The following is a 25,104-nucleotide window of genomic DNA, read 5'->3' as shown; positions in this document are numbered from 1 at the left end:
CCTTGGCTCGTAGGGGTCACTCCACTGGACATTTTGAGCATGTATAAATATTTTTTTATGCGTCCAAGTTTCAAAAAGTTGTTGGCAAGGGTACTTCGATGTGGAGTTTCTTCTTGCCCCAGCAACAACAAAACCGGTCTCATTTATGGACATTGTGGCATGGAGAACTGAAGGGAGTCGTAATTGGCTAGAGAAAGAACTCAGGGTGCTATATAACATTTTTGAAAACTGTTTATTTTCTTAAAAAGTGTTATCTGATATAATAAAATCACCACTCTACAATTCTTTTTTTCAGGTCAAAGAAGAAATGGGCGTTCTTACCCAGAAGGAAGGTGTCAACTCCTTTAAGGTGTTCATGGCCTATAAGGGCACATACATGATCAACGACATAGAGATGCTGCACACCTTCACGCGTTGTAAAGAAGTTGGAGCAATAGGCATGGTGCATGCTGAGAATGGAGACTTGATTTCAGAGGTATGGTGGAGGCTGTTACTGGAAATCACAGTTAAACTCAAATGTCTCATGAATGGTTTGATGCTGTTGCCTAAGACAAGAGGATGAGATGACACTGAGTGTCAGATATCAATCCCATAAAGGTATCAACTCCACATCTATGAAGTGAGTAAAAAACTCGCAGCAGAGTAGATGCTTTTTAACAGAAATATTGTCAGTTTAGGTTTTTCTTTGTCCTCCGAATCACCCTTTCCCTATAATTAATACTATGGATATTAGCCTGGGTTTTGACCCATCCATTTTGGTCAAAGTTCATTTCTACCAGGCTGATCAAATAAACTTAGGGATATATCATAATGGCAGTGTTGTCATACCTACATGACACTTCTGATGAAAACATGCAACACTTCCTGTGTGCTCCTGATCCAGATTTTAGGGACTGACACATTTCTATCATTTCGACCTAATTTAATATCTAACCATCCCTTTAATGCTGGGTGAGTTTAAACCAATCTTACCAATTTGTTCATTCTATTTATCCTCTTTCTTAGCAATGAATCTTTATTTAGTTAGGGATTGTCAAATAATATCAGAATTTCTAAGAGTATTATCATAGAATAATCATTTCATATAACTAAATCAATTACACTAATAATGAAAAATTCTTTTGAGAGTTAAACATTTTTTATCTAAATAAATGTTAATGCTCATCAAGTACAATACAGCTCAAATCATAGGTCATCACACAAGAGAAACATCAGCAAAATAAACATCAATTGTACATCTCAAATGTCAGCACAATGAGAGAGTGAATAGGCGTAGAGACAAAATGATAAAGACATTTGCAATATGGATTTATGCAAATTCAGAATATCATACTAACCAAATCTCAATGTTTCTAGAAATCTGAAAAGCTACCCTCTGGCCGTGAGAGTAAGCTCGGCACCTCAAGAAGAGTTAAGGAGCAAAGTCAAAGAGTCATTATCAACAGACCAATAGGGGGAAACAACCTTCACAATGCAACCATTACATTGCACTACACTTACAACACAGGCATTATATCGCAACATCCTTTACAACGCATGACACTACAACGCAGGCATTACAACGCATACTATTACATCACATACCATTGGAGTTAGAATAGTCATTTTTAACCCCTACACTGTCCAAGACTTACCCTACTGTTTCACCCCCTGGAGTTAGAATAGTACTTTTTCCCCTATACTATCCAATACTTACCTTAAATGCAATGTAATGGTATGCGTTGTAAAGGTAGTATGCAATGGAATGGAATGCGTTGTAAATGTAGTTTTTTAAAATGCGATGCAGTGTCATGCGATGTAATGGAATGCGTTGTAGTGGATGTTGCGATGTAAAAACTGAGTTGTAAGTGCATGCTTTGTAAATTTATGTGTTGTAACATCATACATTCCCATAGAATTAGGAACACAGCTCTCGCCTCTCACAAAGTAAGGAAAACGCGCACCCATCCCCCAGCCTCCAACTACTAATAGTTATATACTAAATTCACTAAAGGTCCAACCCTCATTGTATCATCTCATATGGAATTATTCAATTTCATTGGTCCAAAACAAGGGGTGTTCAGTCACACCACTCTCGATGTGCCTAACTTTTCAAATGCCCCATTGTTTTAACTTTGCACATTGTAATCAGCTTCTAACAGAGAAAATTCTAATATCAAGCTTACGTGATTTGTATATTTCTCCATTTCACTTATGTATCAACTTGTAGTTCAAATGTCCTCATGCTTCACTCAGCAAGGAAGTTCCATTCATTTATTTTGTTTCCAATGTACAACCTTGACCATTATCAGGAACTTGCGAAGGACAAATTACAGTTTTTCTCCCTTCTACATCTCTAATGTGCCATGTTAATCCTAAAACAAACTCTCTGACCTTTTCTGCAGAGCAGTAAAATACACTTCTAGGAAAAACAAATACAAGTGTTATTTATCATTTCATAAAAACCACTATTAAATGCACTTTGAATGCTTTTTGCTTGCTTTTTCTTGCGCACATTATTTTTAAACAGTTAGGGAAAAATAAACTCTCAACTTTTGACTGTTATTTTCTGCATTAACCCCTTCGATGCGGCCGCGATTCCCCTGGTGTGCTGTAAACAGCACGAACAGGGGCGGGCCGTGACGAACCCCAGCCGTCATCAGCACACGAGCACCGTAGTGCATGACGGCTGGGGTTCGTCATCAGCATGGAAGGGGTTAATCATGGGCATTTGCTGCCTCCTCTTACACTGCCAGCACATGCTTACGCAGTTTTCATCCTTCCCCTTTTAGTTTTGCACTGTTAGTTTTCACACCATTCACAATTCACACAATGAGGAGTTCATTCCGAGCAGGTTTCAATTCGCAAAAACCGTGCTCCATCACTCCTTATGCACAAAAAGGAAGCTGAGGGATGGAGAAGGGCAACACAGCATGAGACGTGGAAGACCCCAGATGTACAAGGGGAACGTTTACTGCTTTTATCCTTGTGGAACGTGATATCTACTGATTAGCAATGGCTGTAACTGGCATAATTCTCTCTAGCTCAATTATTCATCATTACCATAAAATTACTTGTAATTATGCATAATTACTTGAGAAGTATAATCCAGCATTTAGTGCTGTTTTCATGGTTCAAAAAGAACCCTCACATCCAAAATGGGCTGGAGGATGCATTTTGCGCTATGAAAATATCACTAAATGGTAACAGACATGCACCCCAGAAGCCAGCACCTGCTCACTCTCTTAGCGCATTGTACCTATGCTCATGCGGTAAGATTTTTGCCACAAATGACTCTTAATTACTCAATTCGATAATTTCACATCACAAGCATAATGCGTAATTATTGAAATTATTACCATTGCTCAGGCATCATTAAAATTTCTTCCAGTCTTACTACTTATGAGACAGTCTGCATTTATCATCCCTCTAATGCTTCAAATTGAAAGCTGAAGTTTACTATTTTGTGATTTTTCATTCAAATCTGTTTTATTGAAAGAACAAGTCAAGATGAAAAATACTAAAATCCATCATAAGAAAGAAAAAAAATTCAAGGAAAGTAAAGGAGAAGAAAAAAGGAGGAGAGGAACAAGCGAAGAGAGAGGAGAGAGAGGAAGAGGGAGGGTGCAGCAAAAAAAATGCCTAAAAAGAGAGAGAAAAGAAAAGTCAGCCAATTAAAGCACAGAGGAGTAAACCATGGCCGTTGCAAGCATCTGTTGAAAAAAACTGCATTCTGGTAAAAAAGAGGTGACCAAACTGCAAGGCGGAGCCAAATAGTGACAAGTCCGTTAGGAGAATGTGGTTGAGAGAAGTGTAGGCAAAGTGCGTGAGATACCCCACAACAAGGAACCAAGGCCCTGAAAAAATAAGAACCATATGGAGGGAGAGCCAAAGCAAGGGCGCAATATCATGTCGAAACAGTACCTAGCAGAGAAGAGGCTCTGCGTCTCCGCTGGGTCCCCAGAGTCTGCCCGCATCAGAGAGAAACACATTGTCCTCGAAGAGGTGCAGAGCTCAAAGCGTTAGAGGATGAAGATGAGCATAATCAAGTTTGCAAAAATATTCTATTAATGTCTGCCAAGTTTTTGTAAATTTGGTGTTGCGGAACTGCAGTTGCGCTGTGAGGAGCTCCATGGCCATGGTATGCCATAAGTGGGTAAACCATATAGTCACTTGGGGTGTTTTGGCCTTTTTCCAAAATAACGCTACTATTTGTTTAGCTGCGCCAAGCATATGTAAAGTAAGGTGCAGTGCCTATGTGTCATGTTGAGGAGGTTTGTGGGTTTGATGCCTAGAATGAGTGTGGCCAGCGTCTCGCACAGTGGGTAGCCAATTACCTGTTTAATGTGACTAAGGACCTCTTTCCAGGAGGCGGTCAAAAGCGGGCAATGGCACCAAATGTGAAAAAAATCTCCAGTAGCGCTCGCACAGCACCAGCAGAGGGGGGAGGAAGTAGGAAATATCTTATGTAACCTGTGGGGAGTATAATACCATTGTGTCATGACTTTATATGCAGTTTCCCTCTGAGAGATACTGTGAAAAACCCCTCTGGATGTCACGCCATAGCTGCTGCCATTGTTTGGGCGTGACTTCCATGGAAGTGCCTATCTGCCATTGTGACTGGTACGCATGAGGGGGGAGACAAGAGCCATGTTGGAGGGTTTGATAAGTGCAAGATATCAGACCCCTAGACTCATCAAAGGAGTGCACCAGCCGCTCAAAGGGGGTGAAAGGACGAATGGCTCCCAGGGCAGAGGACGACGCCTGAACCCAGTGCTGAATTTGGACATACTACAAACGAGCCCCTTTGGAAAGCTGGAAATCCCGTTTGCATCGATCAAACGATTTGAAAGTGTGTCCCTCGGAGAGATCCTGGAGCGTCCGACACCCCCCTTGGACCAGGCTTGGAAAGAGTGTGAGTGCTTGGCAGACAGGAAGTGGGAGTTGCGAGCAATGGGATTTTGAGGGGACGGGAAAGAAGTGAGGCCTCTAGACAACACCAGCTTGTCCCAGATATCCAAGACAGTTTTTGTGTGAATGGCCATGTAGGTGCTGCATGGCCGCGCCTCTCATGAGAGCCAGACGAGATCCCGTAGAGGTTTACAAGCCACTGCCCTATCCATATGAAACCAAACCTTCTTGCGTACTCTCACAACCCATTCTGAAATGAAACGGAGATGGGAGGCTCAATAATACTCCATTAAATTAGGGCAAGCCAACCCTCCCCTGTCCCGAGGCAGCATGAGTATTTTATTGGAAAAGCGTGGAGTGTGCCCCCCGTATTTTGTGATTTTTAAGAATACGTTGAAATGACATGTTTATGCTTGGTGTCCTCATTATTTATCCCATAAAGTATGTCTCTGCTGTGACCGCAGACTCCCACATGTTGGCTCATGCCAAGCTGCTAAGGGCAAGTACCATGGATGTGACAAGTGGGGCCATTTGCAAAATATGTGCCAGTACAATGATGAAAGTGAACCAGGACAGTCACTCTACTCACCAAAATGACCCAAGTCCTTAGGTCGAACAAACCAAACAACAATCCATGTCCGGTCGAAGGACCAGAAAAGTCACTGTAAGGTTCAGTTTGCCGTCTAGAGCTCAGTTGCCTGAACAGGAAAAATTGAGAAAGACAAAGGATCCTAACAAGATGGAAGCCCTCATATCAGCACCATCTCCAAATAATACCTCACTGCTCAGGGAGCTCAAGGAATTGACCAGAACTTTGCTTTGATCAGTGCTTCAACAAATGATTTCATTAAGTAAGGTCAGCCTTATGGATGGTTTCAGTGATGCCAAACTGCATTTGAAGTTATTAAGTTTCCCATTGCAGAGGTTCATGACACAGAATACTTTAATCCCTCTTTACACTTTAAAATCAAGTGGGATGCCAGCCTTGTTGGGTTATGTGCAATACTGGTGCTGCATGATCCTGATCTTAAAGTATGTAAACACACCAAGCAAGCTGGAAAAGATGGCTTGGGTGTTGGTGTGTGCATCTACACATTTTCAATGTTTGTATTCAGGAAGATATCAGTGGGTATTATTACTGGCCATCAATATCTCGTGCCCAATTACAGCAATTCACAAACCAAGATCCTTCCCCAATCCCTCAACATTGAAAGATGGGGTCTGGGCAATATCAATTTAAAACAATCGTAAGGCTTTGAAGAATCAAAGTGAAAATAATTTTATGTTTGCTACATATTGGTGAACTGACACACCAGGCCTTCTATGAGTGAGAAATACATCAAAAATTAAAACAAGCTTATTCACTAGTGCTAGTGCTAGACCACACAACATCATTAATGCATCACACAAAGACCTCGCTCTTTATTGGGTTTGGTTGTCTCTCAAAGATGGAGAGTTCTGGAAAGGGTGTGACTCACAAATAGGATGTGCAGCATCTAGTCTTTTCTTCGTATCTAATGTGTACCCGCATGACATAAAACAATTTGTGGTGTCCGAGGCACGTGCCTTTGTGTTTCTCAGGTACTGACAAAGCAAATATTTGAATTAGCATATAAGGATCTCAGAGGTTTTGTATCTAACAAGTGGATTCCGAGACAGAAAGTGCTATTTCATCTCAATAACAATCTTGTGGAGCATATATTTTTGACACCTCTCACATAAGTGAGAAGCTTGGGAAAAACAGTACCACTGAGCCATTAGCAATGTCAGAACTGTCACTAGAGATAAGGTAAGAGGTTGTCATTTCATTTTGGGCTCATTGTTATTAGAACCTCCTTACACTGATCAATCAGCAAGTTCTCCTCCGTAATTGAAGTTATGGTGGGTGAGTTCCCTGGTGTCTTTAAAGTTACAACTCTCCAAACACTTCACTGGAAGTAGACGTTCCAGCTCTAAATAATTCCACTCCACATTTGGCATGCTCACAACTGTTACATTTGGAAATGGGTCTCTTTGTAGTGAAAAAGGTTATAAAAAAAATTGTAGAGTATCTTGGTTTTTTTATCACCCCATTTCTACAGTAACAAAGTGGCTCGGCACAAGACATCGACACAAATTCCCATTATGCCAATTCCTCCCAACTTCGAATTGGGCTCAGCATCATTTTGCAGGAATATGCTGTTTTGATCACGCCTTTTAGGATCTCAGGCAAACTTCTTTGAAGAATTTATGGCCACCCTGAACAAAAGACATGAGGATTACAAAGATCACCAAGAACCCATCTTAAATGTTCTATGCTAGACCCTAAAAGATTATTATTACACCACTCACAAAACCACCGGGAAGCCTCCTGCTGAAATTCTGTTTGGTAGGAAACTCCAAATTTGTATTTCCCAAGCCTCTCTAGAGCTTCATCCGGATCACCAGGATGTGAGCCAGCATGACCATTCTGACAAGAAGATACTGAAAGAATATGTGGGCAAGAGATGATGGATCACTTTGTCAAGGGGACCAAGCATTGGCCCGGTACAAGAATTTTGCAAAGTACAATCTGTCATTCAATTCTCAGCCATATTGATAAACGACATAAAGGTATTATTATTATTATTATTTAGTATTTTGTAGAGCGCACAGCTACCTCCGACGGAGGTGTCCCGGCGCTGAAGACATTATCTCAGAAGGGTCAGGGGAGTATGAAAGGAAGAAATCGAATTTGATCTGGGAAAATAACCAGGTCTTTAGTATTTTCCGGAATAGGGGTTCTGACGTCAGAAATCTTAACTCTGTGGGCAGCTGATTCCATAGTTTGGAAGTGGCTACTGCAAGGGCCCTTCCTCGCGTGCGTGCAAGATGAAAACGGGGGCAGATCATGAGGCGGAGATGGTTGGATCTGAGGTTTCGTGGTGCTTGTGAAAACCTCATTCTACGACATAGGTAGGTGGGGCCTCGGTCATTGAGAGCTCTAAAGGCCAGGGTTAAGGCTTTAAATTGAATGCACAGTTTTATTGGGAGCCAGTGAAGTTTGATCAAGTGGGGTGAGATGGAATGACGGTAAGGGATATTGCAAATTAGCCTAGCCGCAGCATTCTGGACTTTTTGTAGTTGGTTAATGAGGTAAGTAGGGGCACCTACGTACAAGCTGTTGGCGTAGTCTAGATGAGCGGTGATGAGGGCATGGACTACTGTTTTTCGAGAGTCAAGCGGTAGGTAGGGGATGATTTTTTTTATCATTCGTAGCTTCCCGAAACAGGCTGAGGTGACTTCGTTGATTTGAGTCTTACAGGAGAGGGTGGTGTCAAATTGAAAGCCTAGGTTTCGGGCGGCTTGAACTGGGGGGGGTTGAGTTCAGTCGGCCACCAGAGATTGGAAGGTAAGGGTGATTTCTGATTAAAGAATAAGACTTCAGTCTTATCTGTATTGAGCTTTAGGTTGTTGGCAGACATCCAGGAGGCGATATTTATGATCACTGTGCGGTGGGATGGACAATGTAGGTTGACCACTTTCTTTATTTCTGAACATTACACCTACAAATAACTGATGTCAGGTGTGTTGGTATAATTAGCCAAACGGAAGCAAAACAAGAATACAAGTTCTAGAATGCGTTAAGCTATTATACAAGCACAAGAAACAATGTTCGTAATAACGGGGCGAGATGTGGTAACCCTAGGTCAAACTCACCAGCAACTTGTTTTCCGCATGGTTTTGCCCTCCCTGAACATGCTTAACATTAAATCAGGTAGCGTGCTCGGCCAGAGCTGCAGCTGGTATCTTTGCACTTCCCTTTACCCTGCTCCTGTGTTTTATTCATTCATAGTGTGTTTTAACAATGTTTTTATACCAAATCAGGGATTTTTAAAACTGGTCATTACGCTCACCATTTTACTCGCGTCATTTTGCCTCTCTCCCTGGTCCACCATAGCAGATAGTCTGCTGATTGAGTGGAGGGAGTTTCTTTTCCCGGAAGGAGGGCTCCTTAGCAGATACTCACTTCTGGTGTGTCATTACATAGCCGCCATCTTGGAGGTGTGGTGCTCTAGTGTCCCTCCGTCTGTTCAGGTTTCTGCCTATATACAGGGCTAATGGCTCCAACGCACCAAGCAGGCGCGCCGGCGGCGCACTCAAGGCATGCCAAAGGCAAGCCCATCTGCGCCCATCCGCGCCTGGACCCTGCCCAGGGCCAGTCCCCCTGGCCTGATTGTACAAAATTCCCCAGACGCCATTAGGTACTCGAAAGACGCAATATTGGTCCTGAGGCACACTGCCCCCTCTCCCACCAGCATCCATACGTGAACCATACAGGGAGTCCTAGATCCCATCCTTTCTGACAACCTAATGGGCACAGGGACAACTGCCCAGCCACACAGGAAAGATTCCAGTGACAATCAGGCAAGTATATCCCGTATGGTACTTAACACCAGACCTTTGGTCAAACCTCAATTGGAGTTCTGCGACCTAGTACAAACACAAAGTGCGGATGTGGCATTTCCAAGGGAAACATGGGCCAATGCAAGTTCGGGCCCAGACATTGTTGCAGCCCCACCCCTTCCCCCCATGCAATGCGCAGTAGATCATCTAGACAGACAATCAGAAAAGAGGGTAGGGGGGGTTGGCAGTATTTTATCGTTGTCACTTTAAAACGACCTATGAGCCACTAATCTCACCCTGGATTGAGGCCTTAGCCTTCACGGTGCAGTCAGCAGATTCATGGGCTATTAAGGGTATATTACTTGACCTCCCCTCCATCCCCCCCCACCCTCCCTCCAGATGTGGGTTTGCGGACAAGCTAAGTATGCTCATGGAATCCACTATCATCAATGAGAACTCTCTGGTGTTGGGAGATTTTTATTTTCATCTGGAAAAGGAAACAGACCCAGACTCTCAAAAATTGATTGACATTATGAACGTGTTTGGACAGTCTTTGGTCACCAACAGCCAAATGCATAGGGCTGGGCACATGTTATAAAAATTATTCTGACATCTTGCTACTTCCATCTCTCCCCTTGACGCGGCCAGACCACTGGGTGGTCAATTGACAGATAAAGACCAAAAAATCTAACATAACTAGAAATATTAAGCAACATACCTTTAGTAGAGCATGGCATTAAATTTGGCAAGCCGAACTAGGAGATACTATTGTCGCCAGCCTTTGGCAACCAGGGGACAATTTGGAGCGCAGCATTGAGAACTTTTCATTTTGGCTGAACTCTGCACTGGACCGAGTTGCTCCAAGAATTAAAAAAAGACACGTAAAAAAATATCCCAGCTCCGGTACAATGAAAACCTCAGACTATCAAGGCAGGACTGTTGTAGACAAAAATGGAGGAAACATTACGATGTGGAGGAGAAAAACATTTATAAAAACCAAATTAGCCAAACATTTAAAAAAATTGTAGTAGCTAAAATGGCATATTAGTCAGGGCATATAAAACCTGTCTCAGGTGCAAACAGGACTGTCTTCTCAGTGATAAAAAAATTGACAACACCAGCCAGCTCAAATAACGCAGAAACAAATCAAGAGTTCTGCAACACACTGGCGGGCTTTTTCCAAGAAAAAGACGCTACTATATTTAATACATTCTCTTCACAAACAGCAGGTAATAATCAGGAGGAACATGTCTTAGCAGGAAGGGCAAAACATTTTTTTTTTCTCCTTTAAGGTCCCAAAAGTAGATCAACTCATAGAGTTAATCCCACTTATCAAATCGGGGGCGCCACAAGACCCTTGTCCCCCCAATATCATGCACATGATTCCTGCTCAAGTAGCACAAAATCTAATGCAGATTTTTGAGAACATGTTTGCAGGAGGGTATTTTCACCTTCATTGGAAACAGGCTTTGATTCTCCCTCTATTAAAAAAAGACAACTTAAATACCCAGGACCCAAATAACTACAGACACATTTCAAGACTTCCTTTCGCTGCCAAGCTGGTAGAAAAAGTTATGAACCAACAACTAACAGAATACTTAGAGGACAATTATTTGCTAGATGACACAGAACATGGTTTTAGAAAATACCACATAAGAGAATCGGCTCTGGTGATAGCAACAGAGGACATCTGAGAAGTACTTGATAGGGGTGGGACAGCTGCATCGTTCCTGTTGGATCTCTCTGCAGCTTTTGATACAGTCAGCCATGAGATCTTGGCTGACCGTATGCATAGGCTGGGGGTAGGGGGAACAGCATTTGACCCCTACAATCTTTCCTGGCAAATAGACAAAACAACGTGAAGATGGGCCAGTTTGTCTCCAGGCCCTTTTCCTTGCCTTGTGGAGTTCCTTAGGGCGCGGCACTGAGCCCAACTCTGTTTAATCTTTACGTTACACCACTTGCGACCATTATTAAAAATTCTGGCTTTTCACTGGCCTCGTATGACACCCAAATTGTAGTATCACTGGCAAACCCAGAAAGTAATTTGTGTGCGGCCTTCAGTGCATGTATGAGTAACTGTGTGCAACTGGATGGACTTTAATTGCCTTAAATTGAATGAAATGTAGGCTACTTGGTAGACAAGGAATTGAAGTTCAAGGACCAAGCTAATAAAATTAATTTGACCACCTTTTGCTCCCTAAGTCTAATAAAAAAGAAAGAAAAATTTCTGCCACCTGAACTACTAAAAACTGTTACAATGTCATTGATCCACATGAGGATTGACTATTGCAATAGTTTGTATCTTACGCTTGCAATGGGTCTCATGAAAAAGTTTCATACACTACAAAACACTGTGGTGTGCCCCCAGAGGAAATTACACTGGTTGCCAGTCAAGCAACAATTTAGTTTCAAAGCTCTCTCATTGTCCTACAAATACTGCATGGACTCGGCCCAGACCATTTTAAAAAGAAATGTAAATGGTACATTCCAGCTAGGACACTTCGATCAGGTTCTGCTAGGAACCTAGGGCCAGATGTAGGTAATTATATTTTACCGACTCATAAATAACAAATTTTACCAATTCGGTATTTATGAATCGGTAAAATAGAAGGGGGAGATGTAGGTGAAATCGGTAATTGAATTACCGATTCTGTACCAATCGGTATTTACTGAATCGGTAAATACCGATTCGGTAATGCCCATTGATTCCTGTGGGCATTGAAGCCCATAGGAATCAATGGGCATTACCGAATCGGTATTTACCGATTCAGTAAATACCGATTCCAACAAGGGTACAGGGGGTGTCACTTTGACACCCTCTAGCACCCCAAATACTGGCATGTGTGCAATATGGTGTCTGTCACATGGCATAGGTGTGCATGCACACATGTGCATGCACACCTGGATTCGGTATTTTACCACCCAATTGGATTGGGTGGTAAAATACCGAATCTGTAGGGCCATTGGGACTCAGAAGAGTCCCACCTACATCAGGAAGTTATCGAATCGGTAAAAATACCGATTCGGTATTTTACCGATTCGGTACATTTACCGAATCGGTAAAATAGGGCCCCTACATCACAAATGACCATTTACCGGTCGGTAACGGCCGAAATCGGACGTTACCGGTCGGTAAATGGCCACCTACATCTGGCCCCAAATGGTCTCTCTATTCAGGAAAGCCACTTGGGGGATAAAGAGCTGTTTTAGGGCCACTGCCACACTCCAAAATAGTCTCCCACTGACACTAAAAGCTGCTCCCTCCCTACTTTCCTTTCGAAAAGCCCTGAAGATCTTGCTTTTCACACAGGAGTAGAAGATATCTGCTTATCTGCCTGATCCGACAACAACATAGTCACAGCTTAATCGGACCACGATGCCCTACGGCATGATTTTGGGCTTTATAAGTCACATTTAAATTACATTACATGATATCTGTGGAAAGACAATCTACATTTATCCTCTCTGTGCTGCTTCAACCTGAAAATTATGTTGATCCAGATTCACAACAAAACGGGCCCTATTACAGAAAGTGCCTCGGGGGCACAGCAGTCCGGTGCGTCCACATTGGCACTGAAGGCACTGCCAATTAAGTGAATAGGTGGTGCTTTCAGTTATGGTAATTTACCTACAGTAATTCCCCCCACACTCTTGCCATACCTGTTCTACTCCTGTGCTAATCTTTATAGAGGTGGCCAATGGCATTGATTAACTTAAGTATGAGTCCAAAGAGGTAGAAAGAGAGGTTTCTCAAGCATGGATCCCCGTAAGGCACATATTTGCCCACCGTCTGAACATATAACAAAGTATGGTGTTATCACATTGTCAATCCTTTTGATTTGTCGGTGACAAGAGGCTTCACATTTAGCAGCACTGATACGGGGATAATCTGTCAGTATTTTGATGAAATTTGAATATCAATATACAATTTATAAATGGTCATTAATTAATAGGTAATCCGGAAGTTGTTTGGATTTTTTGAAGAGTGCTTCGATTATGAATATATATTGGCATTCTGTGCCACTGCTCTTCTAAATGTTCACCGAGTCTGGTGCACATCTACTGTGTCATGGTGGTAGCTGCATTCTTAGAAATCTGCTCTATCAATTGGTAATTAAACCTTAATTCAAACTCAACTTCTTGTGGGTTTTACAGGGTGCCAAAAGAATACTGGCTTTGGGAATCACAGGCCCTGAAGGACACGAGCTATGTCGCCCTGAAGAGGTGGAGGCAGAAGCTACTCAAAGATCCATCACTATTGCCAACTCCGTGAGCTGCCCACTCTTCGTCGTCCATGTGATGAGCAAGTCTTCGGCAACAATACTTGCTAATGCTCGGAGAGAAGGTAACAACTGACTTTCAAGTGAACAGGTTTATTGGTATGCTCTGATAGAATTAGAATAATCCCACAGGAAGGATTTTAAGAGTGAAATGACTTCCATGAGCCTCTGGGACTCTTCCATCTGTCCTTTAGTTTCTGTGGATTCCTAGATCAGAGATGGCACAGAAAGCCTTACGCCCTATGCCCCTTGGAAAAGAGAAAATGCCCCCTGTGACCACGCATGAACTGTTCGTATTATAGAAGAGGCCACTCAAGTATATACAGCCACTTCAATAATAACAAAGTAGCCCTGATGTACAAGACCTCAACACAAATGCCCATTCTGTCCCCAGGGCACATTTTCCACTATGGCCCTAAATGTGTTTTCATACACATTTTCACAGGTTATTCCCACATTCTGGGCTTTACTAATGACATATTTTGCCAGGTTTGACATGACAAATGTGTCCTCAGAAACACCTGAGATAATTCCACATGCAAACTTACTACGTCACTCAGAATTTCCAATCTGGCAGGTAACTCCTGTTACCACATAAATCAGGAATTCCTCTCAAATTGGAATTGGCCTTAGCATCATTTGGCAGGGTTATAATGTTTTGATTAGTTTTCTGGGGGAATCAGTGTTTTTCTGCTTTGGCTAACACTGATATGTGTATTTTATTGATGTAGCATTCCACAGCCCTCTGATGAATTTACATCTACATTTCTGTCACTCTACCTAAACGAAAAGCCAAAAATTTTCGAAAGGATGTCTGGGCCCACTGTGAATGGAAATGAAATGAAACTGAAATGAAAATTCAATTTATTGAGCACTTTACTACCCTGGGGTGTCTAGGCAGTATTTTGGGGCTTGTGGGAATTGAGTTAAGGTGAATTACTCCCCTGGTTTCTTTTCTGTTGACTTCCTCGTGTCTCATTATCTGTGTGTACTTTTCCTTGATTCCCAATTTCATTGTAAAATTTGTTCACTGCAGATCTGTGCAGATTGAATTGAAATTTAGACCCTTGTTAAAAGGTTTTTTTTTTCTCTGCCTCCTGCTAAATGAGAACTATGGGCCAGGTTATGATGTTGGGCGGACTTGCATCCGTCCGACACCTTTTTGGATTGGAAACCACCCGACCATAGTTCGGAGGTTCCGACTACAGAATTTGGATGCCACCACTTTATGGGTGTTAAAAATATCAATTACTTTTTCAATTGCAGCTTGTGCGACGGGTGGAAAAGACCCACATCACATGCTCCCATTTAAAAATTGATGTTTTTAAACACCCCTGCACCGTGTGGCAAGCACCATGCGGTGCCTGGCACACAGTGCAAGGATGTTTAGGGAAGCACCGTAGGTGCCACCCAGGCCCAATAGCAGAGGGCCGGACACAAGGGGGCCCTACTAGGGGCTCCAAAGGTCACTTTAAGACAGCCTTTCTATGTTGGAAAGGCAAATATGGAAAGGCTGTCGGAAAGTGACATCATAATCCCAACGGCGTAGCCGAGGATGGATCCTCCATCATTATGGGATTATACGTGTTTCTGATGCTCCGACGGGCTCTCAAAGCCCATTGGAAGTGCAGCCGATGGTCCCTCCGCCTGATGCCTCCACCCACTGCATGGTAATATGGCGGGCAGTCTGCAATGGCAGATGAAGGGCAGGCTGCAACTGACGGTCCGTTGGTTGCGATCCGTCCAACATCGTAATTAGGCCCAATGTATTTGCAGACAGTAAATGACTGGTCTTAATATCTATCCGTCTGTCTGTCTGTCTGTCTGTCTGTCTGTCTGTCTATCTATCTATCATCTATCTATCTACAAAGGGCTAGTAGATATTCTGCACTTAGAAGTGGGGAAACATGTAGGTACTACAGGATAGGCGCTGATATATTTCTGTTTATAATAATGCATGTTAGGAAGACTGGTGTTATTACACATTCACCACCATGAGTGCATAAAACTGCGCAGAGCAAGATCTACGTTTTTGGAGTAAATATGGGAGCAGAAAGAAGGGGTTACTGGAAAATTAGCAATGTTTACTGCAAAGTGTAAGAAGGAAACAGGAAAATGTGGAGGGCCACAGAGATAAACATGAAATCACATAAACACACATACTAAAGGGTAATTTACTTGTACCCAAGTAGATGTGGTTAGTTCCCAAGTAGATGTGGGTGCACCAAAATGGCACCAAAATGGCACTTGCATCTACTCCAATAGTACTATAGGCCAAACGAGCTAAAATCTACTGCAGCCAAGCTATGAAATAAGTCACACATCACACATGGCCACTCACAGGTACCTCCTAAAAAATGTATGTGGTATTTATATAGCACAAACCTAGCCAACATATAATGTAGAGTTGTATATGGACAAAGACAAGCATATAGCCAATGTGTGATAGAAGAGGTAGCTGGTTTGTGGACAGTTAATGTATTCGTATTTAAAGCTCTTTAAAGAGGTACATCTTCCACTCTTTCCTAAATTGGAGAAGCGTTGGGGTGACCTGAGGGATAAAGGGCTGCTGTTCCAGATCCTAGGTGTGTAGATGGAAAAGGACTGGCACCTTGTGCTTTTTTTTACCTCTTTCTGGTATGCAGTTTGACAGTGTCCTGGCTGTGGGTCCACTGAGATTCACCAGAGATGGGGCAAAATAAGCTGGGTGCTTGTTGTGATGGTATTGCAAATGATGCAGCTGATGTATAGGAGGGTCCGGGCTGGCAAGGGGAAACAATTGCATTTTATCAGGATGGGGAAGATGTCATATTTCTTCAGGCCCTCGATTCAACATGCTTCAGTGTGTAGGATCTCCATAAGTGAGGCGTGGTACTTGTGAGTGATGTGTGGCACCATTACAGTGAAATCTTTGAGTCTAGGCATGTTGTTGCTTTCACCTTCCCACTACAGTTATCGTTGTAGGCGGAGTTGAAGGTTAGCTGTGACAAACAGGAAGTTACATAGTAGCAGTTAAGAAACAGCCATTCCTGAGCCATCCTTCAGGGGAATCGCAGGATCGGTTTCACCAGCTGGAATAACACCAGCAGCATTGTGATAAATACTCTACATATTTATTGAAACTCTTCACGTGTTGATTGCATAAAATGCCTTCTCGCGTGCTCACAATTAGGGCAATAGCATGATGATTGCTCCTCATTAACATTCGGTCTACAAAAATATGCAATAATAATTCTATGTTATTATTTTGGTAATGCACAAATCTTTCCTGCTTGTCCCCAGAGTTTTTAAAAACTTGCCAATGTTCTTTGTTGTTCATTTCTCCTCTCAGAGCGGATGGGAGGTGTGGAGGTGTAGAGAGGACCAAAAACACTGCTGGGTTACCTAAGAGCATATCGGGGGAGGTGTGGGTTATGGCCTGAGATAAGGAGGAAGTCATTGGCCTCTTTGAAGTCAGTATATCACAACCTCAGCCCCACTGGCTCTAGAGTAAAGAACTGTGTGAGGCTTTTCAGTGCTCCTTGCAAAATATAGTGTTTGCAGACAAAGCATTCCCCTTGCACTGGATTGCCAAGTCTTTTTAAGTTGGTTGGTGCCATGCTAGGTAGCACCTTTATGGTGCTGTCTTACCTCACCTTATGAAAGTGCCACTCCAGAACAAGCTATGGACAGATAGGCCCCTTGCCATCCCCAGTGCGATGTTGGCACTGATGGCTTGGTCTCATTGTTTCATTGTGTTACCTCACAGACAGGGCTATGCATGTTAGAAAAGTGATACAGTTCCTGGCTTGGGCAGGTTAAGGAAACAAGATAGATCTTGGGATTAGTACAAGGATGTATTATATCTAGTGTGCTGCACCAGTTGGAGGTGTGTTGCACTGGGCAGACAGTGCTGCTACCAGAATTCTGCTAACAACATCCAAGGACAAGCCAATGACACTACATGGTGTGAAAATTGTAAACACTAGGGGCCATATTTATCAAACCGGAATGCAGTGCAGTGCAGTGCAGCAAGTCTCCTTGCTGCACTGCGCAACAGGGGAAGGGCAGGAATTATCGCAACACAGTGCATTCCTGCTTTTACTCAGTGTTGGCCCACAATGTGCTGCCTAGTTCTAATGCAGGCACTCTTGCACAATGGTGCATGGGTGAAAGCGTTGTAAGCAGCATTGTTTTTGTGCAGGAAGGGGCACCTCCCTTCATTAAACAATCCCCTGAGACATTTTCCTCTTTCTATGTGTACTGCAGAATGCAGCACACACAAAAAGAGGAAAAAAAAGTGACAAAAATGAATATTTTTCTTCTAGTTCTGCCTTCACTGGGAAGGAGTAGCAGTTTGGTGTATTCCCAGATCTGTCAGTGATAGTAAATTTGGAAATGCATCATAATCCATGGATTTTGTGTGGTAGCACCCACACACCACCCATGGAACACCTCCCTGTGGCAGACTAAAGAAAAGCAGCGATTTGCACTGTGTTGCATTACTCTGGATTTCTTAGCTACTCATGGACACACAATGGGGCTTTGCGTTGCTTGGTTAATCGCATCTTAGGGGTTGCGTCGCTTTTGCACCACGTTGTGTGGTGCAAAACGACGCAACCTTTTAATACATATGGCCGTGATATTGTAAAAATGTTGAGCATTATAAAATAGTCTAAGGCAAGCAATCTGTAATTTCTAAAAAGTGTCCTTTGCTGACCATCAGCCAGTGTTGCACGGTGTTAACATGTGATAAATGGTTCAATTATAAGTCAAAGTGTACAAAGGTTTGTAACATCGGGTCCAGATTATGTAAACATTGCAATTGTGAAATAAAGGAAAGAATGGAACAAAATCTCTTTTTCGCAATGAAGAACACAGGCATTTCCCCCATGTATCTTGCATAAAGATTTTTACCCCATGCAAACCATGGCGAAAAGTGATTTGCAGTAGTTTTGCACCTGTATCATAAGAATAAATTATATTGTAGGTTTGATAAATTATTTCTTCACCACATCTGCATTTAGGAAAGCAGTATAAATAAAGCAATAGCAGTGTGCTTCTTTTTCTTTTTAATACGCATTACTTTTCAGGTTTTTTGCATGTTTAAAACCATATTATACAATATTTTTAATATAAAATATGTATTACCCTTCAAAACCAGAATCACTGCATCGCTAAATTGCACAGCTCTTGCTTCACCAGAACTTGAGATGAAGATAGCATGAGCTCGGGCAGGCGCAAACCTTTCTAATTTAAACATCAAAGCTGAAGCTGCCTGAGAATTGTTGACAAGGTAGAAACATTTATTTTGCACAGGAGCCCCGTGTACTTTCAATCAATGCAAGTTTGGAGCCTTGGATCAGCTCATCACCTCAGAGTTTCAGACAGAGTACCAGCAGCCAGACCCTAAGAAGTGAAAACGACCAAAATGTTTTCAGATTATCAGCACTGTCGGGCTAAAGTGAGCTCAACACTCTCGCTGTCAGAAAGTTGATTCGCGCCCTCTTCCCCAGCCCCCATCAGAGTAGTTACTAAGTGCTGGAATAGAAGTTTCATACAGCATTCATTCCATTTTGAGGCCTCTGCAGTGGGGCTTGCAAGAGTTGCCTCGATGAGAATAACCAGTCACAGAGTGTGTGTAAGCGGATTGCTCCCAGAAGCACATTTCTGTTCCACACCACTTTATATATAATTTCAATCAATCAATCAAAGACATTTATAGAGCGCACTACGTACCCGTCGGGTCTCAAGGCACTAAAAGGGGGGGGTCGTTACTGCTCGAACAGCCAGGTCTTGAGCTTCTTCCTGAAGGAGAGGTGGTCTTGGGTCAGGCGCAGGTCGGCCGGGAGGGAGTTCCAGGTCTTGGCGGCCAGGTAGGAGAAGGACCTTCCTCCTGTTGTCACTCTACGGATGCGTGGGACGGCGGCGAGGGCGTGGCTGGCTGATCGGAGGTGGCGTTTGGGAGCGTAGAAGTTGATTCGGTTGTTGAGGTAGCTCGGGCCTTGATCGTGAAGGGCTTTGTGTGCGTGGGTGAGGAGGCGGAAGGTGATTCTTTTGTTGAATGGGATCCAGTGCAGGTCTCTCAGGTGTCCGGAGATGTGGGTGTTACGTGGGATGTCGAGGATGAGTCTGGCTGAAGCGTTCTGGATCCGCTGAAGTCTCTTCTGGAGCTTGGCGGTGGTTCCGGCGTAGAGGGCTTTGCCGTAGTCCAGTCGGCTGGTGACGAGGGCCTGGGTGACGGTCTTCCTGGTCTCTGTGGGGATCCACCAGAAGATCTTCCGTAGCATGCGCAGGATGTTGAAGCACGACGAGGAGACGGCGTTGACTTGCTTGGTCATGGAGAGGGAGGAGTCCAGGATGAAGCCCAGTTGCGTGCGTGGTTAGTCGGTTTGGGTGCGGTGCCCAGGGCGGGGGGCCACCAAGAGTCGTCCCAGGCGGTGGGCGTGGAGCCCAGGATGAGGACCTCCGTCTTGTCTGAGTTCAGTTTCAGGCGGCTGGTCGTCATCCACTCGGCTACCTCCTTCATCCCTTCGTGCAGGTTGGCTCTGGCGGCGGCGGGGTCGTTGGTCAGGGAGAGGATCAGCTGGGTGTCGTCGGCGTAGGAGATTATGTTGAGGTTGTGTTGGCGTGCGATGGCCGCGAGGGGGCTCATGTAGACGGGCTCAGAGAGGATCCTTGAGGGACACCGCAGATGACTTCGGTGGCTTCTGACTTGTACGGTGGTAGGCGGACTCTCTGTGTTCTTCCGTCGAGGAAGGAGATGATCCATTCCAGCGCCTTCTCCTGGATTCCGACGTTGCTGAGGCGTTGCACTAGGGTGCGGTGGCAGACAGTGTCGAAGGCCGCGGAGAGATCTAGGAGGATGAGGGCCGCTGTTTCTCCGTTGTCCATCAGGGCTCGAATGTCGTCGGTGGTGGCGATGAGGGCGGTCTCGGTGCTGTGGTTGGCTCGGAAGCTGGACTGCGAGGGGTCGAGGGATCCGTTCGTCTCGAGGAAGGCGGCCAGCTGTTTGTTGACGGTCTTCTCGATGACTTTGGCTGGAAACGGGAGGAGCGAGATTGGGCGGTAATTCTTGAGTTCGGTGGGGTCTACTGTAGGTTTCTTGAGAAGAGCGCTGAGTTCGGCGTGCTTCCAGCTCTCGGGGAAGGTGGCGGTGTCGAAGGAGGTGTTGATGATGTCCCGCAGGTGGGGTGCGATGACAGCGTCTGCCTTGTTGAAGACGTGGTGAGGGCAGGGGTCGGTCGGAGATCCGGAGTGGACTGAGTTCATCATGCGGACAGTGTCTTCGGTGCTGATCGGAGTCCAGGCTCGGAGGGCGGCGGTGGGCGGCGTAGCTGAGGTCGTGGCGTGCGTCGGTTGGGTGCTGAAGCTGTTGTGTATGTCCGCGATCTTGTTGTGGAAGTAGGAGGCGAGGGAGTTGCAGAGATCTTGCGAGGGGGTGATGTCGTTGTTTCCGGCGTTGGGGTTGGAGAGCTCTTTGACGATGTTGAAGAGTTCCTTGCAGTTGTGTGCGTTGTTGTCCAGCCGGTCCTTGAAAGCAGTTTTCTTGGCGGCTCGGATCAGTTGGTGGTGCTTCCGGGTGGCGAGTTTGAGGGTGGTCTTGTTGTCCGGTGTGGGTTCCTTTCTCCAGACTTTCTCGAGGGCTCGGCAGTTCTTCTTGGAGCTCTTGAGTTCGTCGGTGAACCATGGGGCTTTCTTGCTGCCGGGTCTGCTGGGCGGGGTCCTCAGAGGGGCGAGTTCGTCCGTGCAGTTGCTGATCCACTTCGTGAGGTTGTCGGCGGCCTGGCTGGGGTTCGCTGAGCTGGTAGGAGGGTGCTGGCTCAGGCAAGCGGCGAGCTGGTCGGCTGTGATCTTGTTCCAGCTTCTGCGGGCAACTTGTTGCTGGTGGTGATGGATCGTCTTTCTTTTGAAGGTGAAGTGTACGCAGCTGTGGTCCGTCCAGTGGAGTTCTGTGGCGTGGCTGAAGGCGATGTCTTTGCTGGATGAGAAGACGGCGTCGAGTGTGTGTCCGGCGAGGTGGGTGGGGGCGCTCACCAGTTGCTTCAGTCCAAGGTTGGCGAGGTTGGCGAGCAGGGTGCTGGTGTTGCGGTTGTTGTTGTTCTCCAGGTGGAAGTTGAGGTCTCCCAGGAGGATGTAGTCAGCGGAGGGGAGGGCATGCGGGCTGACGAAGTCGGCGATGTCCTCGCTGAATTGAGTGCGTGGTCCCGGGGGTCGGTAGATCAGGGTGCCTCTGAGGGTGGTCTTCGGGTCAGTGTGGGTCTGGAAATGCAGGTGTTCGGCGGTGGTTAGGGTGTTGTCGGTGCTAGTCGTGATTCGGATGGTGTTCCTGTGGATGATGGCGATGCCTCCTCCCATCTGGTTGGTTCATCCAGGTCTCCGTGATGAAGGCAACGTCCGGGGCTGTGGCGTCTAGGAGGTTCCAGAGTTCGATGGCGTGTCTGTGGACGGAGCGGGTGTTGAGCAGGGTGCACTTGAGGTGTTTGATGCTGGTGTTCGGCTTGGCAGGTGCTGGTGCCGGGCAGGTCCGGATGCAGGTGAACTTGCAGGCGTGGCAGCTGAAGGGTCCGTGGGAGCGTCGTTGGGTTACTTGGGAGCATCCTGGGAATCGGCCGGAGTTGAGTGCGGTGAGGGCGGCGGCGGTGTATGTCAGGCGGGTTGGCCGGGGTCCTCGTGGGCCAGGGGTCCTGGCACTGGGCGCGGTCCAGACGCGGACGGGCGCAGACGGGCTTACCTTTGGCGCGCCTTCGGCGCACAAACGGCGCACCCGCTGCGCGTGACCGCTGCGCGTGACCGCTGCGCGTTCGCACGATCGCCATATATGGCGAAGTGCGCGGGGGCGGAGCAGCTGGGAGGCGGGAGCAGGGAGGGTACAGAAGGCAAAAGGGGCGGGTTATTGGCAGTGGCGGGAAGCGGGGAGGGAGGGTGAACGGCGGGAGAAAACAGGAAGGAAAATACAGATACAGTAAAACAGGCAATACTAAACGACAAAACAGTCTAAATACGGCAAAAACAGCAGGGGCAGGTTAGACGAGCACGGACCACGCCGCTCGGGGGCAGGGGGCGTGGTCACGCGGTGGCAGGCAGCAGCGAGGCAGACAGGCAGAGGGGGCACACGCAGCAGCTGGTGGCCGTGCGGCGCGGGGGTGTCCTAGTACTAGGTCACACTCACCTGCGTCGCACGGTCGCCATATATGGCCAAGTGCGCGGGGGGCGGAGCAGCTGGGAGGTGGGAGCGGGGAGGGTACAGAAGGCAAAAGGGGCGGGGTTATCGGCGGTGGCGGGAAGCGGGGAGGGAGGGTGAACGGCGGCAGAAAACAGGAAGGAAAATACAGATACAGTAAAACAGGCAATACTAAACGACAAAACAGTCTAAATACGGCAAAAACAGCAGGGGCAGGTTAGACGAGCACGGACCACGCCGCTCGGGGGCAGGGGGCGTGGTCACATGGCGGCAGGCAGCAGCGAGGCAGACAGGCAGAGGGGGCACACGCAGCAGCTGGTGGCCGTGCGGCGCGGGGGTGTCCTAGTACTAGGTCACACTCACCTGCGTCGCACGGTCGCCATATATGGCCAAGTGCGCGGGGGGGCGGAGCAGCTGGGAGGCGGGAGCAGGGAGGGTACAGAAGGCAAAAGGGGCGGGTTATCGGCAGTGGCGGGAAGCGGGGAGGGAGGGTGAACGGCAGCAGAAAACAGGAAGGAAAATACAGATACAGTAAAACAGGCAATACTAAACGACAAAACAGTCTAAATACGGCAAAAACAGCAGGGGCAGGTTAGACGAGCACGGACCACGCCGCTCGGGTGCAGGGGGCGTGGTCACGCGGTGGCAGGCAGCAGCGAGGCAGACAGGCAGAGGGGGCACACGCAGCAGCTGGTGGCCGTGCGGCGCGGGGGTGTCCTAGTACTAGGTCACACTCACCTGCGTCGCACGGTCGCCATATATGGCCAAGTGCACGGGGGGGCGGAGCAGCTGGGAGGTGGGAGCGGGGAGGGTACAGAAGGCAAAAGGGGCGGGGTTATCGGCGGTGGCGGGAAGCGGGGAGGGAGGGTGAACGGCAGCAGAAAACAGGAAGGAAAATACAGATACAGTAAAACAGGCAATACTAAACGACAAAACAGTCTAAATACGGCAAAAACAGCAGGGGCAGGTTAGACGAGCACGGACCACGCCGCTCGGGGGCAGGGGGCGTGGTCACGTGGCGGCAGGCAGCAGCGAGGCAGACAGGCAGAGGGGGCACACGCAGCAGCTGGTGGCCGTGCGGCGCGGGGGTGTCCTAGTACTAGGTCACACTCACCTGCGTCGCACGGTCGCCATATATGGCCAAGTGCGCGGGGGGGCGGAGCAGCTGGGAGGCGGGAGCGGGGAGGGTACAGAAGGCAAAAGGGGCGGGGTTATCGGCGGTGGCGGGAAGCGGGGAGGGAGGGTGAACGGCGGCAGAAAACAGGAAGGAAAATACAGATACAGTAAAACAGGCAATACTAAACGACAAAACAGTCTAAATACGGCAAAAACAGCAGGGGCAGGTTAGACGAGCATGGACCACGCCGCTCGGGGGCAGGGGGCGTGGTCACGCGGCGGCAGGCAGCAGCGAGGCAGACAGGCAGAGGGGGCACACGCAGCAGCTGGTGGCCGTGCGGCGCGGGGGTGTCCTAGTACTAGGTCACACTCACCTGCGTCGCACGGTCGCCATATATGGCCAAGTGCGCGGGGGGCGGAGCAGCTTGGAGGCGGGAGCGGGGAGGGTACAGAAGGCAAAAGGGGCGGGGTTATCGGCGCTGGCGGGAAGCGGGAAGCGGGGAGGGAGGGTGAACGGCGGCAGAAAACAGGAAGGAAAATACAGATACAGTAAAACAGGCAATACTAAACGACAAAACAGTCTAAATACGGCAAAAACAGCAGGGGCAGGTTAGACGAGCACGGACCACGCCGCTCGGGGGCAGGGGGCGTGGTCACGCGGCGGCAGGCAGCAGCGAGGCAGACAGGCAGAGGGTGCACACGCAGCAGCTGGTGGCCGTGCGGCGCGGGGTTGTCCTAGTACTAGGTCACACTCACCTGCGTCGCACGGTCGCCATATATGGCCAAGTGCGCGGGGGGCGGAGCAGCTGGGAGGCGGGAGCGGGGAGGGTACAGAAGGCCCTTTGTATCACAATGGAACTTTTACATTTTGTAATCCAATGTTCTCTGAAGTTCAAGAGTCTGGTTCCTTGAACATTAGTTGAGTTGGGTGAATGAATGAAGACATTGTAGTAATCAGGAATGCATAGGCTACTTATTGGACATTAATGAATTAATTAATCGGGATTTATAAGGCGCTGCTAATCTTCCACAAGGGTTTCTAGGAGCTGCAAACCTTGCTGATTCGGGTGGTGGGGTGGTTAGTTGAACAGCCAGGTCTTGAGTCCTTTCCTGAATTACAAAAGAGAGGTGAGTTCTTTAGGTGAAGAGGGAGGTTTTTCCAGTACTTCGTAGTGAGGTAGGACAGGGAGCATCCTCCACTGTTGCTTCGGTGGATGCGGGTAGTATGTGCGAGGGAGAGGGAGGCATATCGCGGACGTCTGGAGGGTTGGTGGAAATTCATGCAGT

General features: G+C 46.8%; 1 protein-coding gene across 2 annotated transcripts in view; it reads left to right on the top strand.

The window, feature by feature from the left end:
* Window positions 1-25,104, top strand: part of DPYS (dihydropyrimidinase) — a 358,618-nt gene that overhangs the window by 239,947 nt on the left and 93,567 nt on the right. For both annotated transcript variants that reach the window (XM_086966103.1, XM_086966102.1), the window contains exons 3-4: window positions 296-475; window positions 13,414-13,603. In XM_086966103.1, coding sequence (XP_086822229.1) covers window positions 296-475; window positions 13,414-13,603 — 370 coding nt within the window. The remainder of the gene's footprint in view (window positions 1-295; window positions 476-13,413; window positions 13,604-25,104) is intronic.

The sequence above is a fragment of the Lissotriton vulgaris genome, chromosome 4_1 (assembly GCF_964263255.1).
Source record: "Lissotriton vulgaris chromosome 4_1, aLisVul1.2, whole genome shotgun sequence".
Classification (NCBI taxonomy): Eukaryota; Metazoa; Chordata; class Amphibia; order Caudata; family Salamandridae; genus Lissotriton; species Lissotriton vulgaris.
Note: the sequence above shows the minus strand (reverse complement) of the source record. Positions and strands in the feature narration are given on the sequence as shown.